This window comes from Zonotrichia leucophrys, chromosome 22, assembly GCF_028769735.1.
Source record: "Zonotrichia leucophrys gambelii isolate GWCS_2022_RI chromosome 22, RI_Zleu_2.0, whole genome shotgun sequence".
Classification (NCBI taxonomy): Eukaryota; Metazoa; Chordata; class Aves; order Passeriformes; family Passerellidae; genus Zonotrichia; species Zonotrichia leucophrys.
This window is the reverse complement of record NC_088191.1, coordinates 4,620,280-4,641,504: the sequence shown is the minus strand read 5'-3', so window position 1 is coordinate 4,641,504 and position 21,225 is coordinate 4,620,280. Positions and strand designations below refer to the sequence as shown.

At 46.6% G+C, this 21,225-nt stretch overlaps 1 protein-coding gene across 2 annotated transcripts in view; it reads left to right on the top strand.

The window, feature by feature from the left end:
* Nucleotides 1-20,980, top strand: part of DPYSL2 (dihydropyrimidinase like 2) — a 55,497-nt gene extending 34,517 nt beyond the window's left edge. For both annotated transcript variants that reach the window (XM_064731168.1, XM_064731169.1), the window contains 10 exons: nucleotides 712-773; nucleotides 1,848-1,928; nucleotides 3,191-3,259; nucleotides 7,170-7,290; nucleotides 10,407-10,563; nucleotides 10,720-10,861; nucleotides 11,440-11,610; nucleotides 14,676-14,855; nucleotides 17,036-17,201; nucleotides 18,181-20,980. In XM_064731168.1, the coding sequence (XP_064587238.1) occupies nucleotides 712-773; nucleotides 1,848-1,928; nucleotides 3,191-3,259; nucleotides 7,170-7,290; nucleotides 10,407-10,563; nucleotides 10,720-10,861; nucleotides 11,440-11,610; nucleotides 14,676-14,855; nucleotides 17,036-17,201; nucleotides 18,181-18,272 (1,241 nt within the window). In that variant the 3' untranslated portion in view covers nucleotides 18,273-20,980. The remainder of the gene's footprint in view (nucleotides 1-711; nucleotides 774-1,847; nucleotides 1,929-3,190; nucleotides 3,260-7,169; nucleotides 7,291-10,406; nucleotides 10,564-10,719; nucleotides 10,862-11,439; nucleotides 11,611-14,675; nucleotides 14,856-17,035; nucleotides 17,202-18,180) is intronic.
* The last annotated feature ends 245 nt before the right edge of the window (nucleotides 20,981-21,225 follow it).

Genomic DNA, 21,225 nt, shown 5'->3' with positions numbered 1-21,225 from the left:
GGATCCCCTATTATTTAGGGCTGTCTCTCGTGCAGTGTTTTACTTTTATATCCCAATAAAGCTGTTTTAGGCCTGTTCTGGCTCCTTGAGAAAGTTTAGGGATTGCAGAGGGCTCAGGGGTTGGAGCACACTGGTGTTGCAGCACTGATTTTCCCGAGGTGAATCTCCTGCTTTTCCCATGCAGAGCAGCTCCTGTGTCCAGTGAAGGGTTCATCAGTGCCCTTGATGATACCTGCAGCCATTAAAGTGCTGTAAACAAGGGAAATAGGAGCCCCAGGAGGACCAATCCAGCTCTGGATGCTAAAAGTGAAGAGCTGGGTAAAACAACCTCATAGGTTTCCCCCCTCTTTATTTACCCTTGGCATTTCATCCTCAGGCTGGAGTAATTTTCCATCCTGATTGTAGTTTGAAAACCCAGCATTTTATGCCATAATGGGAGCTTCCCACATGTGCTAAAGGCTGTAGAGGAAAAGCCAGCTTAGGATCAGTCAGGGTCTGTTTGGACACGTCACAGACACAGATTTCCCATTGTTCTCCCTGGAGGGTGAGGGGGATCAGCCATGCAGGCCCAGTCTCTGCTTTTGGGTGAGATACAGTTTTGCTTTTATTTTGTTACTCAACCTCCTCCAGTGAATTCATGGAATTATTGCTGGCGGCTGATTTAAGGATTGTAGTCCATGGCTTTACTGCAATGTGCTCTCTTTCCCCAAGGTGTGAATTCCTTCTTGGTGTACATGGCCTTCAAAGATCGCTTTCAGCTCAGTGATTCTCAGGTAGGAAGGAAGCTTTGTGTTTAATTTGTCACAAATTAGTGTTTAAGTTCAATATCCTGGGATCTGACACTCTATCCTGGTTCCAGTCTTTATGTGTGTAACAATACCTAAGATTGGCAACACCACCCATAGCTCTGCTGTGAAGATTATATTTTTAATTAAAAATAAAACCTAACCAACAGCAAACCCTGAAAGGCCTGGCTGAGGGAAGCAATGGTAAAACTCATTTTGAGAGTTTGGAGGTTTTTTCCCAGCTCTTTGGGGTAGAAGCAGTGGCAGTTCTTTGAATTGCTGCTTTATGCCTCTGCACAGGGCAGGACAGGGAGATCTCTGGGCTAATTATAATTATTCTGTTTAGAAGCTAAAACTGATCCTGGTCCAGAGGTGCTTTTTGGTGGTAGAATCACTGGGACCTTAGAAAGGAATTAATTGCCCTCCTGTTTGCTGTTCTGGTGGGCACATTTGGGCACATTTAGCTGTTCAGAGGAGCAGTTTATGTTTCTGAAGGCGTGGGAGGAGAGGAATGCCTGGGAGCGTTGGTGTGTGAGTTATCTCTGAGGGCTCTGGAAACATTTTGATGAGGGAACATTGATGGCGCCACTTGGGGGTTACTGGACCTGAGCCCTCTCAGAGTGGCTGCTGGAGTGGGAAATCACACTGCTCCTACCTCCAGACACTGGATTTCCATGGAGAACATGTCCCCAGCACTCAGATATAAGGGATGTTTTTCGTGCCAGGCTCCAGTAAATGAGACATCAAACAGGTACAACTCTGCAAGTCCTTTAAAATCATCCAGCTGTGGGGCTTGAGTTGTTGCTGTTTCTTCCTCCCGTACTCCAAACCTGCCACTGGATAATCCTTCTTTGCCACATCAGCAGCATCCAGCTGTAGAATTGGGAAATCCAGTGATAGGCATGAAAATGATTTGCTTCTCTCCAGCAAACCACATTTTATATTGCTTAGTGCTTGTCTTTCTCTTTTCTCCTCTGCAAAATTCTGTTTCCTCTGGGGACCTGGGGTGTGGCCTCACCAGCAGGTGTGTTCCTGGTGTGATGTGTGTTCTCTGTCCCCCAGATTTATGAGGTCCTGAGTGTGATCCGGGACATTGGTGCCACAGCCCAAGTGCATGCTGAGAATGGTGACATCATTGCTGAGGTATGGCCTGTTTATTCTCTGAGTTATTGGCTTCAAATGCTGGGAGGGGTTTAAATTCTGGCTCCTCCTTTGCAAACTCAGAGCCACCCAAGCTTTTGAGAGCATGGCAAAAGCTTGGGTGGGAGCTGGAGTTGTTCAGCCTGGAGAAAAGGAGACTCAGGGGTGACCTTATCACTCTCTTCAACTCCCTGAAGGGTGGCTGTGGTGAGCTGGGGTTGGTCTCTTTCTCCAGGCAACAACAGACAGAACAAGAGGGCACAGTCTCAAGCTGCGCCAAGGGAGATATAGGCTAGAATTAAGGAGGAAGTTTTTTATAGAAAGAGTGGTCAAATACTGGAAATCATCTACCTAGGGAGGTGGTAGAGTCACCATCTCTCAATGTGTTTAAAAAAAGGCTGGATGTGGCACTTGGTGCCATGATCTAGTTGAGGTTTTAGAACATGGGTTGGACTCGATGATCTTAAAGGTCTCTTCCAACCTAGAAATTCTGTGATTCTGTGCATGGTTGTACCAAGGGTGTGAGTGGGGCTGTGCAGCAGTTTTTAACCCCTTTGACACTGATAAAATAGGTTTTTGTGGCAGCTTACAGTTTGGGGTGGATATTGGGCATCTCTGCCTCTCTCCCCAAAAGTGAAAAGCTGGGTGTGACTGTCACTGTGTGGAACAAATTGTTCTGCAGGGCAGAAGAAGAGGGGGAGTGGGAAGGGATGTAGCTTCATACAGTACATGGGGTGCTGATGTTTGGGGTCTGTTTATCCTTCAAACAGCAGCAGGGGAGAAATGTTAATAATGTATTCAATTTAATCTTATCTCCAGCTCATTTTGTACACTGTGTCTCAAGCACCCAGAGGATTTCTGTGTTCTTTGGCTGGGCAAGAGCCCACTCCAGTCCTTGAGCCCAGTTGCAGGACGATTTTTTCCATGAGTTATCATTTTGCCACATCTTAAAGATGATTTTATAGACACAAATGAGTGCTGAAAGTCGAGGGGCTATGAGCCCAGTGTGAAGAGAATCCAAATAAAAGGTTTCCTTGACCTCCTGTGAACAAATCAGCAAGGTTTTGTGAGCTCTGGTTATTCTCAGCAAGGGGAGTTGGACAGGACTTTCTTGCAGGGCCCTTATGCAAAGCCCCATGTGATTTTTAGCCAGCACAGATGCTCAGGATCTCACTCATGCCCCTTTCCAATAGCTGTGTGTACTGCAAGAAGAATTCCCTGTTCCTTTAAATCTCATCCCTGCTCTTTTTTCTTCTCTGCCTTAGGAGCAGCAAAGGATCCTGGAGCTGGGGATCACAGGCCCTGAAGGGCATGTGTTGAGCAGACCTGAAGAGGTGAGAACTCCCCTGCCTTTGCATTTACCCCCTCCCCAATTTTGTAATATCTCTCCATTGCCATTAAGTGCTTCGTGTTGGGATGAATGTGGCTGGAAACAGGATTTTTCTGCATTTGGGGTTATGTTGGTGGAATTCTGCTATTGTCCTTTCTAGGTCTAGTGTCTTGGGCTTCTCTCTTGGTCATTATTTTGTCAGACTTCCAGTGAATTAGCAGAATTTTTAAATATATGCGCAAATCTTAACATTGTTTTATGTACTTCCATAGCTTCCATTACTGTGATATTTGATATTTTGATGAAATTTTACCAATGGGGTGGGTTTTTTTACAGCAATGGATGAAGTGGTTTGCTGGAGGCACAGAAAATATGTACCAGAGAGAGGAGGTCATGCTCAGGCCTCAGCGCAGCACTTTAATATAGTTACCCTTCATATTTCCCCATGGATTTCTCCAGGGATGAACACTCCAATGCCTCTAAGCCTTTGAAATAAATCCCAGAAGTTTTAAAGAGCCTTAAAACTTTTCCTTTGAGGTTGTTTCCCATTGCATTCTTCATTCACAGTCCTTCACTGTCTCTAAGCTGGACGCCTCACCATGGCATTCCAAGTTTGTGGGGTTCATCTGTTCTGTGCAAGCAGCTCTTTTTGTTCCTCCAACATCCTGGGGCTTTGCTGCCTTCCAGATGCGGCAGCTGGGAGCTGAGGCTGTGAGATCATCCACACATGCCCCTCATGCTCCCTCTGCATTTCCTCCCCTGGATTCTGACAAACAGCATCCAGAGGCAGTTCAGTGGGAACATAAATCATTCTGTTGCCTAGAGAAAAAAAAAAAAAAGCTCCACTTGTAAGTGAATCAACACAGAACACAGAATCTGTGTGTGGCTCCCAGAGCTGGAATCTTTTGCTTCCTGAAATTGTGAGCACTTTGCACTGAGCTTTCCAGTCAGTCATCCAATTTGTGATTTTTTTAACATATTTTTTGGCCTGCATCAGGGGAATGGGAACAGATGCTGGTGTGACACTTCACGGAGTTCAGTTTGTGTTGTGTTCAAGGGAATGCTGCTCTTACCTTAAAGGATCTGGACATCAAACCAGCCAAGTTGTGTCTGGCTGTTTAAGAGCTCATCCTTCATGGAGCAGGAGCTTTAAAGTGTGAGTTGTGTGGTTCCCAGGCATGGATGGATTGTTAGTTCTGTGCAGGACTGTGCTCTACCTCAGTGCAGGGAGGAAAAAGGCAGCCTGAGGACGCGTGGCTGCTGCAGATGAGGCTCAGTGAAGCCTCTCCCTGATGTCACATGGGGCAGCCTCTGTGCAGCTGAACTCAGCTGTGCTCTGCCCAGGCTTGGGGAGCATTTGCTCCAACATTCTCCGCCTTGAAAGTCATAGGAAGCAGAGCAGGAAACGATGTCATCTGCTTCCCTCCTCCCCCTCTCTGCAGCGCGGGAGTGACTCTGCTTTAAAAACATCCAACTCCCCTTGGGGTGGCTGCTGAAAGAGGCCAGTTTCCAAGGGTGGCAGCAGATCCCGAATTCCTGTTGACTTCAGTGAAGGGGATGTTTGTTGTGTCTCTCTGGGGTGCTGTTGACACTAGAATTGGTTTTTCCTGCTGTCCTTCAGGGAATGCAAAGCCCGTCCTAAGGATGGTTGGCATCTGACTGGACAGCTCTGTCATTCAGTGCTCCATCTACAGCAAACCAGCAGGACTTGCTGAGCAAATCTAAAACATTTATTAACTCAAAACTCCTACTCATTTCAGGTAGAATACATCAGAGTGAAGCTTTCAGGGGCTGGCCGCATGCACTTGTGTCTTGGAGTACACACATCTGAATTCCCAGGCTGGCAGGAGGCTCAAATGGAGGCTTAAGTTTCACTGCTGACTCAGGGGTTTAGCTTTGCTCACCTCAGTGTTCAGCACATTATTCCAGCCACAAAACAGGGCCTGAGTTAAGACAGCACCATCCCAAGTCAACCTCACCCATCTCTTTCTGGAAAACTCTCCCCCTTACAGCTCAGTTCATTCTGTGATGACTTTTCAAGCAATCCATCATTTTTTTTGTTTTTATTTCAGCCACAAAAATGCTGGAAGCACAAGCAGTTGTAATGCTCCAGGAAATGTCTGTCTTCTTTTTTGGTTTGTTTTGTTTTTTTTTTTCCAAGAGAACTGCTGTGCTAGGGCTTCTAATGCATCTTGGTAATTGCAAACATTCCGCTTTGGACTACTTATTGGGTTATTGTTATACGCCTGTCACCATAGCATCTGGGCACAAGGCAGGAATTCAGCAGCCTTGTTCAGAAAATATTCTCCTGCTGCTTCACAGTTGCTCAAATGCCTTCTGCCCAAAAGTCTGGAGGTGTGTGTTGTTTCATCTCTGCTTTGCCTGATGGGAAACAGAGGCACAGAGTGGAAATGTGGTTCCCAGGTGCTGCAGAGGCAGAGCTGTGCACAGACCCGCTCTAGTGGGGAGTTTGCAAAGGGAGGCCATGGCCTGGAAGCTGTGGCCTGTCTGAGTCCTCCCCTTGTCTCTCAGGAGGGACAACTGGGCTTTTCTTGGCTCTTCCTTTCAGCCTTTGTGAGTGCTGCTGGCTGTGACACTTTGGGTCCAACATCCTGGAACAAAACCCTCCATCATAGCCTTTCCCGTGTGTCTGGGGCATCTGGGCGAGAAAATAGCCCCTTGTGAGCATCCCCTGCTGGGGCTGTAACCACCCTGCTGACTCTGGGGGGCTGGTTTTCTGTAAAAACTCCTGGCTGTTGTTTTCCTGGGGCATTCTGGCTGCACACAGGGCATGAGTGCAAGTGGTGGCATTGCTGGCATGAGTCGAGCTGTTCAGGACACTTGGACATCAGCCTGGCCATGGTTCCCTAAGCTAGTGGTTCTTTTCCTCCAAGCACAGTGTTGAGAGCCAGCAGTGACAGAATCCCAGAGTGATTTGGGTTGGAAAGGACCTCAAAGCCCACTCAGTCCCACTCCTGCCATGTGCAGGGACACCTTCCACTATTCCGGAATGCTCCGAGCCCCATCCAGCCTGGCCTTGGACACTGCCAGGAATGGGACACATTCCTGCAACCTGCCTGGGCAATGTATTCTGGGGCAGGTGATGATGATTTGAGGCACTTGGGCTGTGATCAGTCACTGCAGAGCAGATTTTCGCAAGTGCTAAGTGTGTGTCAATGCCACCAGAGTCCATGGAAGAGGTTCTGGGAGCCTCTTGCATTGGGGAATCTGGTGGGAGATTGCTCTGGGTTTGTTTCCTCTGTTGTTCACTTGGAAAATGTCTGTGGCATTGCTGGCAGCAGGCGCAGTGAGCATCACCCAGCTGCTCAATCTGTCCCTGGATCCTTTGATTAGGATGTGTGATCCATAAAGTCAGAGTGATGCCCATCACCCTGCGGCTGCAGTTAAAACGTGACCCTCAGTTTGGCTGAGGTTAATTCTCTGTACACATGCAAGGAAGAGCAGTTGATTTATGGGGTGGTTCACACTCTCTCAGATCCCAAGCCAGAGATTGTAGTGGAGGGTACAATTTAGGATGCTTGTTTGCAAATGTGGGTTACCAGAGTATGTGGTGCAGCATCTCCCTTCTGCGTGGGCTGGAGCAGGAGCAGGTCTGTTGAGTCAACATTTAGTTGCTTATTTTTGTGTAGGTTAAAGAAGGGGCTTAATCATTCTGACCCCGGGCACCTGGAGTGTTGTTTTAGTTCAGGCAGAGGGGCTTGTGAGAAAAGGTAGTAATGAAAGGGAACTGCAGCTTGATGTCATTTAACTGCTGTGATTACACTGTGCCTTTTCAGGCACAGAGGTGGGAAATACCTTGTCACTCCTTGTTTTCTGGGAGAGCAGGGTGTGTGACTTCTGAGGATGAGTGGGGTGCTGTTGGGTGTCCCTGACCTGCCGCCTCTGTTTCTCAGGTGGAGGCAGAGGCTGTGAACCGGGCAATAACCATTGCCAACCAGACCAACTGCCCCCTGTACATCACCAAGGTGATGAGCAAAAGTGCTGCTGATGTCATTGCTCAAGCCAGGAAAAAGGGTAAGTTATTTCCTCCTTAGCTCATGCACCTCAGCTCCTGCCAACATCAGCTTCATCCCTACAGGAAAGGTTTCTTTTTCATTTCCAACACACGAGGATTCAGTGGTTGGGCCAGAGCCAGGAGCTGCTTGTGCTGCTCGGTCCTGAGCTTGTCTCTTCACACTCATCCTCCCCCACCAAGCCATGTGCCTTCATGATATCACAGAGTCATTCCATGCTCTCTCCATGTAGTGAATTCCCCCAGAGACTGCAACTGGGTCCTCTTTCCAGCTGCTGTGGTTTTCCCTTGGTGCATTCTGCTGTGCTTCCTGGGGTCAGCAGTGATTCCTGCTGGAGTTCTTGACTCACAAGCTCTGTTGTATTTAGCTGGAGTAGCCAAAAAGGCTCGCCAGTTGTAGCTGTTGGGCTGTACTTCTTGTTTGTGGAATAGGCTTTTCATGTGGTGTAACTCATAGCCTGATATCCGCGCAGGGATGAGAATCAGCAGGCTGGGTTAGGTTTGGGAATTGTGACTGCCTCTGATAACTCTGCTTGGGGATGCTGCAAGAAGCAAGACTCAGACCCCCTGTGGATGCTGCTGCTCATGTCTCCTCTCTGACTGAGGCTTGTGAGGGAGCTGAACTGCTCTGAGGGATGCAGGAGCTTCCCCCAAGCCCTTCCCCTGTTGCCTGGCCCTCAAGGAGTCAGGATTGCGCACAGAGTGAGTGCTGTCTGCTGCTTTATCCTGTGACTAAACCTTTCACTTCTATTTAAAGCTGCTCAGGTTGGGTGAGTAACCAGGAGGGATGATTTATCCCCTTCTTTCCTCGCAAGGCTTGGATTTAATTTTCTGCAGCCTAAATAAGCCTGGATGGGTATACAAATGACATCACTTTCCATCTGGGTGTTTGATGTGGGAGGACCTGATTTCCAGCAAACAGATTGGTGTTTGTGCATCAGCTTGGGAGTATTTTGGTCTCGTGATTCCTGTGAAAGGAACTGGTGAGGAGGACTGACTTTCAAGGCTGTCTGTGAAAGCAGCTCAAGCTGTTTGGAATGAATCTTTCTCTCCCAGCTCCATCAGAGGGATCATTCTGAAGGAAGATGCATTGACCTAGTAATCTGACTGCATGCTGCATCCCCCAGGAAAGAACTTGATGTCGTAGTGCAGTTGTATCCTGAGAGCCAGGGAAGTCTCTCTTCTCTTTTCCAGATAAAAATATTGAAGGCATGTGCCCCACAAAGGTGGAGCATCAATAGAAACACCTTCTTGCTGCACTCAGTGTCCTGAGACCACCAGTTGAAAGTGGAGTAGGGCATTGGGATGAGGGACCACACACCTGGATCACAGAAAGCCGTAAAACACAACTTGGCTTGTGTGGATGTTACCCTGCCTGTGAAAGGTGCTGGGATTGTCCCAGGTGAATGATCAACAGGGATCACTTCACTCAACCTCTTGAGTGAGCCAAAACACGCAGTTTTCTTTCAAAATGTGTTTTCTCCTTATAAAGAGAATTTGGGGTATAAACAGTGCCCCATCCTCTGTTCCTTTATTCAGGTAACTCAAGTTAAATGCTGTGCAGTAACCGAGAAGGTTACCGGGCCACACGCACTGGTCTTGCCCTCCCAAACAATAGAGGAAACATAACCAAAGACTATCCAAGGCAAAAACAATCAATCAAAGGATTGACTTGCTAAATGGCAAAGAACAGACATTATATAAAGCCAGATGTTCCCAGTGGCTTTTGTATGGAGGAGATTCCCTGCAGACTTTGTTGCTGGCAGATTGGGGCCTGAAAACATCACTCCCGGCAGAACAATATTGCCAGTGTGCTGGACCACAAGAGGCCTCCCGTTAATAGCCAGCATGTGTTTGGCCTTGTTTTGATTTCAGAACCCTGTTTGGGGCCAGTGATGTCAGGGAGCTTCTTCTTTTGCCCCTGGAAGCTCTCTAGCAAAGGCTGTTCCTGGACCTCCTGCGTCAGCAGGGTCCTGGGAGCAGCATGGAGCCAGTTAATCATCATCCTGCCTCAGCTAGGAGGTTCTTTCCCAGCTGTCTTGAGCCCCCAGAGATGTAACAGTAGCTCTGGCAATATAGTGAAAGAAATATTCTGTCTTTTCATTTTGCATGGTCAGGTGTGAGACCCTGCTGACCAGCTCTGGTTGTCCCTCTGCCCATCTTTCCTGACAGAAGTATTTAGGGTTAGCATCTCAGCTGCCCACATCTTTGGTAGGCAGATCCAAACCCATGAAGTGCTTGGGGAGGCAGGTGGGTGGGCACAGAGCAGATTTTGGCGAGGTTGCATTTGGTAAGCAGATCCCTGGGACTGCCAGCTCGTGCTGCTTTTGAAGTTGCAGCATGTGCTTGGTGTGCAGATGGTGCTGGTACATTCCAGCTTGCAGAGTATCCTGGCCTGAAGGATCTGCTGTTCCTTCATGTGGTTCCAAAAATGTTAATGAGGAGGAAGGATGCACTGGTGGTGAGCGCACTGGACAGAGTCAGGAGATGCAGTTCCATTTCCCAGTTCTGCCACAGATTTGCTGTGTGCCTGGGAGGGATCACAAGAGTTCCCTTGTGTTGCATTTGTGAACCAGGAACTCTGATATTTCCCCTGTGATGAGTTTTCTTTGTATGTGGAAAAACTTTCTTGCTAGGAGTTTTCTCTCACCTGTTCTATGCATAGACCCTACTCCAAGAAACCTGGCCTTGTTAGAAGGTCTTTAATTCAAACTATAATTTATAAATACTCTTTTTAAAACCCTTTTTCTTGCACATCTCTTCTAGATCAGACTGAATCTCCTCACTCCCTTACAGTGGCTCTCAGGTTCTTCCAAAGTTCTTGGCTCAGGATAAATAAATAATAAAATGAATATAAGCAATAAAATGAATCTTTACAGTAACCATTTCAAGACCAATTAATCAGTGCCAACCTCTGCAGTTGTGTAAAGGGTTGTGCCCATTTTGCTGCTCCCAGCTCTGGTCAGTAGCAATATCTTTATTTAATGCTTCAGAGGAAGCATCAGACAGCCCTGCAGCATGTGTCCTTTCCCAGGAGATGCTTTCTGCCAGGAAGCCAGGCTGGAAGTGCACATTCCTTGGTGTTCACAGAAGGTTTATGTGTGTCCCTGTCCCACAGGCACCGTGGTGTATGGAGAGCCCATCACAGCCAGCCTGGGCACCGATGGATCCCATTACTGGAGCAAGAACTGGGCAAAGGCAGCAGCTTTTGTTACATCTCCACCACTGAGTCCTGACCCGACCACTCCTGATTTTCTCAACTCACTACTGTCCTGGTGAGTGGAGCTTTCTGTGTTCAAACAACATGTGATTCATCACGAGGAAATGGGTGATAAAAGGGATGTTGCTGCCAACATGCAAAAGGCTGTTTTACCTTCAGGAGCATTCCTGTTACCGTAAAATATCTTGAATACCTTTTGTTTTTCTTCCAGTGGAGACCTCCAAGTGACTGGCAGTGCCCACTGCACCTTCAACACTGCTCAGAAAGCTGTTGGGAAGGACAACTTCACCCTGATCCCTGAAGGAACCAATGGCACCGAGGAGAGGATGTCCATCATCTGGGATAAGGCTGTGGTAGGTCACATCTATCATGGGTTTACATTTCAGCTGGACATTGAGAGTGGAAGGTGTTACTGACATCTTTTCATAAAAATCCTTTCTTTAGGATTTTCCCTTCTGGGAAGCTGAGGCTTTAGAAAAAGAATGTAAACAATGGTTATCTGCTGCTGTGGAATGCAACAGGTGCACCTGTGATTGGCCCATGTTGGATGTGTATAGTTAATGGCCAATCGAGGACCGAGCTCTCTCGAAGACAGAATCAGAGAGATCTCCTTTGTTATTGATTCTTTTTCTATTCTTAGCTTAGCTAGCTAGCTTAGAACTTTCTTTCTATTCTTTTTAGTATAGTCATAATGTAATATATATAATAAAATAATAAATCAAGCCTTCTGAACATGAAGTCAACATTCTCGTCTCTCTCTTCATCCTGCAACCCTTGCAAGCCCTGTGACAGGAAGGAGCTGCAGGAGTGTGTTATTTTCTTGTCATGGTCCTTCCACTTGGTGTTTTTAGCCCTGTGGAGATCCTTGGGAATGTGCTGCACTGCCAGCTCTTTGCTGGCTCACGCATTGACTCGTGTGGTGTCCCCCCAGGTGACTGGCAAGATGGACGAGAACCAGTTTGTGGCTGTGACCAGCACAAACGCGGCCAAAATCTTCAACCTGTACCCGCGCAAGGGCCGCATCGCCGTGGGCTCCGATGCCGACCTGGTCATCTGGGACCCTGACAGCGTCAAGACAATCTCTGCCAAGACTCACAACATAGTAAGGATGTTCCCTACCATTCCCTACGTCCTTTACCCCTCTCTTCCTCAGTGCCAGGCTGTGCTGCCAGCAACAGGAGCTTGTGACAGCCCCGGGGTCATCTTCCCTGTGCCTGAAGCCCTGTCTGGTCTCACTGTGGAGCTGAGTTGTGTGAGCAGGATGAGTCCATCTGATATCACATGGATTCCCCCTGGAGCAGAGAGCATATCTGCTCCTCCTGAGTGTTGGGTGCATAGATCTGAGCTCACAGAAAGCTCTTTAAATCCTCTAAAATACGCAAAGGCCTCGTAGGACAATGTGTTGTTTATGACATCCAGGCTTGCCAGTGGTGGGAATGGGAACTGCCCTTTTTCACTGAAGTTTTATCAGCTCACGGACACTTTTTCTGGAAATCTGGCCCAGATCCAGGGTCTGAGTGGATTTATACCACCTACTGATCTGGCACATGTGTGTGGAGTCAGGATTTTCCTGGTGGTGACCCCCAAATTAATTGGCAAAGGGCAGCACCCAAAACAACCAGACCTTCCCCTAAGCTCTTCTGCAGCTTGTCGCTGTTAGCTTCTGCAGTGGTGGCACTCTTAGGGACACTTTTGCTGAGTCCCATGCCTTACACCTGGCCCCTGCAGTTATCAAGCTGTCTCAGCCTGTGGGAATCTGCAGAATGGTTCCAGTGCAGGGGCCTGACTAAAGTCTCTCTGTGACATTCAAGCCCTGTCTCAGAGAAAGCAGCCACTGTTTGCATTTGTTGACAACTTGTTTCGCTGCTGACTATGAACCTATGGAATCTTTCCCTGGAAAAAGAAAAAACTGCTTGTTCTTTTTCTCCATGAATGCTTTCATTCACTCTGGAGCTGAAGGAGCAAAATTTTCTTCCACTTGGATCCCTGGGCACATTCACAAGGAAACATCATTTTTTTTAAGGTTTGGTTCACTTCCCTGTGACTTAACTCTTTGTCAGAATTGGTCACAGATGGTTTTGCTTCATCTTGCCTCTGCTTAGGCTTCTGACAGAGGAATTCCAGGAATCACCTTAGAGGTGCTTCCAGACTCCTTCCAATCTGGAGAGGAATGACTTAAGAAGACAGAACCCAACAACTCACTGCTTTTAGGTGTCAGAATTCATGGTCTGAACCTGGGCATGTACTTATGCATAGCTCAGAGAGCTGGAAGTAGTTTGGGTGGAGTGCTTGAAAGCCATTTCTATTTAGTGGCTGTTGTCTTTGGGAAATGAACTGGGCTCTTTCAGTTTCCTGACACAGAACTCATAGATTTTCTCTTTTGTGGATATGCCCAAGTGCAGTCAGGATTGGTTCCACGATTTTGGCATGGATCTGGGCAAGACAAAGGAGAAGCAGCTCCATTCAGGAGTATTTTTGTCTGCTGAAAGCTGCACATCCCCCAGAACCCTGACAGTGTGTCAGAGGCCTCAGCACTCAGCTGTGGCTAAAGGCTGCACCCTTAAGCTGTGCCAAGAGCATTGAGGAGGAAGGGCTCTCATTCCCAAGAGTTTGAAAAGCTGAGCAATCACAGCTTGTTTGCTTGCAAACACGTCTCTGACCTCGTCCCCTGTCATTGCTTTGCCTGTTGTACCTGGCGTCACACCTGAAGCTACATCAGGAGGAATTTCTCCATGGAAAGGATGATTAGACATTGGAAGGGGCTGCCCTTTGGAGCAGGAGGTTTGGAGTCCCCATCCCTGGAGGTGTCCAAGGAAGGCAGTCTGGACATGGCACTCAATGCTCTGGGCCAGTGACAAAGTGGGAATCAGGCACAACTTGGACTCAGTGACCTTGGACCTCTTTTCCAACCTTAATGATTCCCAAAGTCTGTAATTTTTTGGGTCTCACGATGCCTTGTGTTAGAGGAGAAACTGATACAAGTGATACCCTTGGAGTCCAGATATCCTGGTTTGGCCAAGCAGAAAACAAAAGGCCCCTTGACAGTCAGGCACAGGGACACCCTCTGATTATGTGGCCTTGGACAATTGCTACTTTTTTAAATGTTTGAGCAACTTACGGATATTTTCCAAGAATTCGCACTGCTCTTGCCACTCTCTGGCAAAGAAGTATCAGGAGCTGGAGAGGGAGGTGGTGTTGTTCTTGGAAGCAGCCTAATCCATAAGCTCCCGACCCAGCCTCCTCCTTTACCACCCCAGTTTTTTTCAGGCTGGACCTGGTTCAGACTTGGTTTAACCACTGCTCTGGCTAATTGCAAAGCTGCACTCAGGCCTGCCCATACTTATAACACACTTCAAGGGCAAACTCCATCATTAACTTGGTAAAAAAGACCTGCATTTGACTCAGAGATGGTCACTAGAGTAACAGTCCCCAAATAACATGGTTACAGTGCATCTCATTCCAGGATGTTTCACATTTGCAGTGATTTCTTTCAAACTTGCCTTTTTTCCATGGTGTGATGTTTCCAATCCAGTTAATTGAGGATGAGTAATCCCATTAAAATAAAATAAGATTGTCCTGGTCCCTGACCCATCAACCAAAACACTGGTTTGAAATACAGATTTTTCTGAATTATTCTTTTTAGTAGGAAACTCACATAAAGCTTTCTGTGGCTCCTAAATCTGCCCCCAGCTCAACAGACGTAGGTGCCTAAATATATTTAAACAGGGAGGCTCTCATTTGAAATTGTTTTTTTCTCAGAGAAGAGAAAAAATAATTTCTTCCTCAAAAAAGCTGTGGCTGCTCCATCCCTGGAAGTGTCAAAGGGCAGGCTGCATGCCACTTGGAGCAACTGGATCTAGTGGAAAGGGTCCCAGCCCATGGCAGGAGGGTGGAATGGGATAAACTTACAGCCTAAACCATTCTGGGATTCTTTATGAACCTTATTTCAGTGGAAATTTTGCATTAATAAAGCCCTAAAGTTAGGCTGATAATTTATAGCAGCCTTTATTAAATCACAGCAAATACAGCTCAGGTAAACACCGTTGAGTTTGCTTCCATCTGTCCTTAAAATTTTGGCAATTAGCATGGCCAGTGATTGCTAATTAAAGCCCAGTAGGCTCTGCTGGGTGAATATGTTTGCCTTATGTGCTGGTTTTCTCATTGCAGTCTCTGGAGTACAATATCTTCGAGGGCATGGAGTGCCGTGGGTCTCCCCTGGTGGTGATCAGCCAGGGCAAGATCGTGCTGGAGGATGGGAATCTCCACGTCACGGAGGGCTCTGGGAGGTACATCCCCAGGAAACCCTTCCCTGACTTTGTGTACAAGCGAATCAAAGCAAGGAGCAGGGTGAGTGTCAATGCTTGGCTGCACATTTGTTCTCTCCCTCTGACAACACCGAGTTAAAGTGGCTGGAAAACAGATGCTGTCCCCTGGCTCAGGCCACACTGCTGTTTCCTGGATGGGAGCCATATTTATCTCATTCCCCTTTCATTTTTGCTGTTCACTCAAGTCATTACAGGAATATACTTTGGATTGAGCTTGGGTTTTCTGCAGGTTTTAATTTTTTGCTCTCTGAGGAGAGCCAAACTGAATATGTGTCCAGGAACCCTTGAATTTTGCCATTTTGTCAAACTACCCAGAACCCACCAGGTTTCTCCTGTCACAGAGGTCCCAGGAAAAGTTATCATTAGCATTTATATATCAAAGCTCTCAGCAGCAATTTAGAATTGTAATTTCTACAGATATGTTATGCTGCTTTCCCTTCTGCCAGATACGATCAGATGCTCTTGTCTGGTGACTAGTGAGTCACAGGCACAGCCTACAGACTGCTTAAGAGGAACAATGTTCTATTTTTAAGAGGCTAAAATAGTTGGAAAATGATTCTCTAAAATGCATTCATTCAAAACTGAACCTGTCTTTTGTATGCCTGAATTTGCCTGACAAGGGAGATGACACTGAACTCAGTTGCTGAGAATTGAAGGAGCTTATTTATAGATGAAATTATTTCTGGGGAGAAATTATTTTGCTGTTTGAAGTGTTGCCTTCTGCTGGACAACTCCTGACCTTTGTTGGTTCTGCTGGGCACAAGTGATCCTCCCACTCCTTGCAAATCATCTTTCTTTGATTGTTCTTTTGAAGAAATTGCAAGTTATCAAAATTACAACCTGGCATAATATAGCCCCATGGAGAACAGATCCCTGTTCCTGGGGTCAGGAACTGTGTCCTCCCACAGAAATACATGTCTGACCTATAAATCCAATTGGGCAGCATCTCAACTGGAATAATTGCATTTATCCTAATCTGCAGCTCCAGGGCTGGCCATTGAAGCCAGCCTGGCTCCTCTGGGCTGCCCTGCTGGTCTCAGCACTGCTTGGCTTTTTGGGGATGAGTAATAACGTGCATTTGAGACCTGTCAGGAGCCTTTAATCCAGGGGCACATAGGTTGGGATCATTAAAGGACAGCACCTTTGGAGCAGGGGACAGACTGGCTGGAGCCACAGCACATTCCATGTCACATACTAATTAGCAGGCATCTTGTCCTGCACAGAAATCTAGAGCCAGAGTAGGAACCTATGCTCTTCCCAACTCACAGTATTGCACAGCAAGGATGATGCAAAAGTGGGGGTTTTTAGGAGTGCAGAGCAGCCAAGTCCATATTGCCAAGGAGCCTTGGGGTGCCCACGGACTCAGGGAACCTCAGCTCTCCATCATGGAAGGTGTTGAGCTGCACCAACATTGGTTTTAGCTTGTAGGAAAATAGTTGTTTGCTGCAAAACTGTTTGGGTTGGACAGAGACACAGACATGTTTATAAAGATAGATTTATATAGATATGGATATAGAAGAGGAATAGATGTAGATGCAATACAGATAGAGATATAAACATATAGATATATAGATATGATATAATAGAGATATAAAATAGATATAGATATAATGCAGATATGGAGCTACGTATTAAATAGAAATAGACATGATATAGATGTAGGTATAATACAGATATAAATATGTTACAGATATAAATATATAGATATATAGATATAGATATGGATATAATATAGATGTAAAATAGATATAGATAAAATCTAGATATAGATACAAGATAAATATAGATAGAGAGCAGCTTCCCAGGGATGAGTACAGAAGAGCTGCTGTGTGCTTTCAAATTTTCTTACCAACAGCCAATCCCGAAATGTGTGTCACTGGCTGAGCCACATCTGAGCAGCTGAGGGCTGTGTCGTGGCTGTGTTTTGAGGCTGTGTCGTGGCTGTGTTTGAAGGCTGTGTTGTGGCTGTGTTTGAAGGCTGTGTTGTACTGTGTTTTAAGGCTGTGTTGTAGCTGTGTTTTAAGGCTGTGTTGTGGCTGTGTTGTAGCTGTGTTTGAAGGCTGTGTTGTACTGTGTTTTAAGGTTGTGTGTTTTAAGGCTGTGTTGTAGCTGTGTTTGAGGCTGTGTTGTAGCTGTGTTTTAAGGCTGTGTTAAGGCTGTGTTGTAGCTGTGTTTGAGGCTGTGTTGCCCTCTCTCCCTCAGCTGGCTGAGCTGCGGGGGGTGCCCCGAGGCCTCTACGACGGCCCAGTGTGTGAGGTGTCGGTGACACCTAAAACGGTCACACCAGCGTCCTCAGCCAAGACCTCTCCTGCCAAACAGCAGGCACCGCCCGTGAGGAACCTGCACCAGTCTGGGTTCAGCTTGTCTGGTACGTGATTTTGGGAATGATTGATTGTTGAGTGATTTATTGCACTGAAATCACGGCTGGTTTGTGCTCCAATGAATGCTCTGAGTTCATTCTTCTGGGATAGGGATGGAATGAGAAAGGCTGTGGGGGGATTTCAGCTGTGAGCTTTTCCCTTTAGGGAGGAAGAAGAGTAGTACAGGAGCTGTCCTAAATTCCTGCTTCTTCTCATGATGTCACATGAATGCTCCAATGTATTCTGGGCTCAGTCCTTGGCTGGCTGTCTAGAGAGGGCAGATCATAGAATCCTGGAATAGTTTGGGTGGGAAGAGTCTTAAAGCCCATTCATTCCCACCCCCTGCCATGAGCAGGGACATCTTCCACTATCCCAGGTTGCTTCAAGCTGCATCCAGCCTGGCCTTTGACACTTCCAGGGATGGAGAAGCCACAGCTCCTCTGCAAATTTCACCCCAGCCCCTCACCACCCTCAGGGAGGAATTTCTTCCCAATATCTCATCTAACTGCCCTCCTTCAGCTTGAGACCATCCCAACTGTGTTTAGAAATGGGTATTTTCTGGTTTTAAGAGGCTTTAGCAAAAAAACATTTTTTTTTTAAGATGACACAAGCTTCAGGAGAACTTTGCCAGCTGAGAGCAGCTCTGGATCTGGGATGTGGCAGATTTGATTTCTCAGCTGGTGCTTCAGTTGCAAGAAGGGCGGACTATAGAAAGGGATAGTAAAGCTGGCTAAGAGATAATCATTCATCCAGCTCTTACCTGTGCAGGACTGGGTGCTTCAGGTGCTCAGACCAGAACAGGTTTCAGCAGAATAAAGGCAGTGTGGGCCAGTGAAGGCTTTTCCTCTAAAGACAGAATCACAGAATGGTTTAGGCTGGAAAAGCCTTCTAAGAGCAAATCCAGTCATTAATGCAGCATCAAAGTGCTACACCCACATGGATTTTAAACGCTGGCAGAGTTGGTGACTCCTCCTCTCTCTCCTACAGGGGCACAGATCGATGACAACATCCCACGCCGCACGACCCAGCGCATTGTGGCCCCGCCGGGTGGCCGTGCCAACATCACCAGCTTGGGCTAAGGACCAAACCCTCCTGTGCCCACCGGGTACACCTTGGGGGGACTGGGGCACCTGGAGACCCTTTTTGATTCTTTTAGAGCCTGTGACAGTTACTGCGGGCACCCAGTGTGGGGAGGGGCTGAAGTAAACGCACCTCTTTCAGTCCCCTCAGGTTCCTTCCTCATCTTCACCAACCCCTCGCACTTCCCCCCCCCCCGAGCCCCTTACACATTTAAAGAAATAAACCGTGTTTTGACACCTCTGACATGAAAGAGTAAATGTAAAGAGGGTATTTGAGATACATGGTCTCTGTCCTATTCAGCATCTTTCTTTTAGTAAAGGAAGGATAAAGTGAATTTCCCAGGAGCTGCCTTCAAGACACACACACACAAAAAAAAGAAAAGAAGTAAAAATAAATGCATAGAAAAAGCTTTTTTTTTAATGTCAAGCAGAAGAGTAGTTCAAGGGTTTTAAACTGGATATTCTGTAGGGTTCTGTGTTCCAACAGAATTAGCTAGGCAAGCACTAAGGACCAGGAATCCCAGCCTGTCTGTGGCCATTTTCCACCACCAGTGCTGCGGTCACTAGATGCTGCCAGGAGAGAGAAACAGGACCCAGCACTAGGAATGGCAGAGAACATCACCCCATCCAGTGGCTGAGCCAGAATCCTTGGGGACTTCCATTCTGTTCAGTTGGTTTTTCCTTGGTTTCTTTTTTTCTCCTGGATTTTGCTGCAAATTAGGTCCTTGAGGAAACTTTTTTTTTAAATGTTTGTGTGTGTGTTTTCAATATGTTTGTATCATTGTGTTTATGAAGCCTTACCTGAGAACTGGGAATCTCCCTGTTCTTCCCAAACCTCATCCAAGTCACAGATTCCCACCAGTGTCACTGCCACTGCCACCCTGGTACTTCAGGTGTCCCTTAGTTGCATTTTCCAGACATTTCTTGTCATATAGCTGCAGTAAGGGCATGGAGCAGGTCCGTAGGATCTTCAGTCCATCAGGTCTTGAGCTGGTGCAACCAGAGGAGCTGGACACCATCTGAACTGCTGGGATGGAGTATCTGGAAGAGTTTGTAGCAGTTAGTTTTTCTTCTGTTCTTGAAGGTGGGTATGGACGGGCAGGGAGCTGTGGGCAAAGAGCAACAAGTTGCTTGAAAGATTTTTGTAGCAGAAACTCCCTGGCCATCAAGGAGAGGTTATTTAAAGCTTTGAGGGCTTATCTTTAGTTCTCAAAGGGCAGTCAGGGAGTGTGTGCTGAGCACCTGTGGCAATTCCAGTCCAGGCCCAGCTGCTGTAACTGGGAGCTGGCTGTGGGTCCCCAGCAGCTGAGAATCTCTTGTACGAATGTCACAGCTGTCCAGCCCTGCAGGAATCCTGCACAGGGGAAGGCCTGGCTGTTCCCCACCCAGCCTCACATGCCTAGGATTTGAGACACCATCAGTGGTCCTTAAAGGAATGCCTCAGCTTTGGGGCAGCCAGCAGGGTCTGGGTGTTTGACCACCCTCTGGGATCGAAGGTCTGGTAGCTCTGGGACTGGAGGCTTCTTGTTTTTGGGACATGGAGGATAAACCTGCACCCTCAGATCCCCACTTATGCATAGCTGGAGGGCTCAGCAGTCCCAAGGACTTGTCTTAGCACAGAGCTTTTATTACCACAGTGTTGCCTCCACTGTCTGCCTGCCCTGGCATTTGGCTGCATCTTCTGCTCCCTCTTCTCTTTGTGCTTTGCCACCTCCATCAACCTTGTTTTTCCATAGTTGTATTTTCTTAAATGGTGTTTACACGTTCTTTTAGGAAAAAAAAAATATATATATATGAAGGCTTTCAAGAAATTAGTACCAAATTTGTTGTTATGAGGTGTCAATGCTGGGATCTGCAGAGTGTCTGGAAGCTACTTAGCTACCCAAACCCTCCCAGCTGCAGCACCTAAACTCTTTAGGCCACTTTGAACACGAAAGTTAAGAAAAACTTTGCCATATTCCTCCGCGTATTTTGCATTTAGGTTCAACTCCTGGGTCTTCTAGTTTTGCATAAAGAGTTTGCACTTTGTTTGTTAAGTAATCCATGAACTTAATATATATATTGCAGCTATTTTCATTTTTAAATTTTTTCTTTGTCACCTGTATGTTAAAATCAATTTGAACGAGTTGGGGAAAAAAAAAAAAGAATCGTGGATCTGTTTCAGTTCTACGAAACACTTGCGGCTCTTCAGTATTCACTTAAGTCTTCCTTTTTTTTTTCCTTCACTGACTCATGATAACTTGTTAAATTTTAATTTGTTCTTGAAAAGGAAAGAAAAAAAATCACAAAAAAAAAGTTTTTTGCAGGCTATGTAAGCATGTTTTTTCTGTGAGAGCTCGTCCGCTTTGTGTCTGTTTAATGAATGTCATATGTAAATGCTAAAAAAAAGATGATGACTTAATGAATTAATTAATTAACCGCAGTGACTTGAAGCTCTAAAAATAATAAAAGAAAAAAGTAGGATTTAATACTAGCTGGATTTAACCCTTGGATTTGTGATTGTGAACCATGAGTGGAGGAGCTGTAAGTGCTAAAGCTGATCATGTGTGTAGACAAAGAGGAGTACTGATATTTGACCATTGTCTCAATGGCAAAAACAACCCCCCCATCCCAACCCCAAGTCTTGTGTTTTATTCCTTAAGAACTCTGTGTTATATTACCATGGGAACTCCTAATAAAGACAAAATGTTGTTGTTCCAGTAGGTGCACCTGTGTCTCAAGGCGCTGTGTGTTGTGTGTCGCTGTGTTCTGGGCTGTTGCCTTCAGCAGGGACAAACAGCCCTGAAAACCAGGCAGGGGTGGGCTGATGTGGAGATGTGCAGGGACACAGCTGGAGAGGAACTCCCATGGTGATGGTAAAGATGAATTGATGGGCCACAGAGTCATTTCCTCTGGAGAAAGTGAACTGCGACTGAGGGCACTTGGTTTAAAACAGCATTTGGCAAAGCAGAGG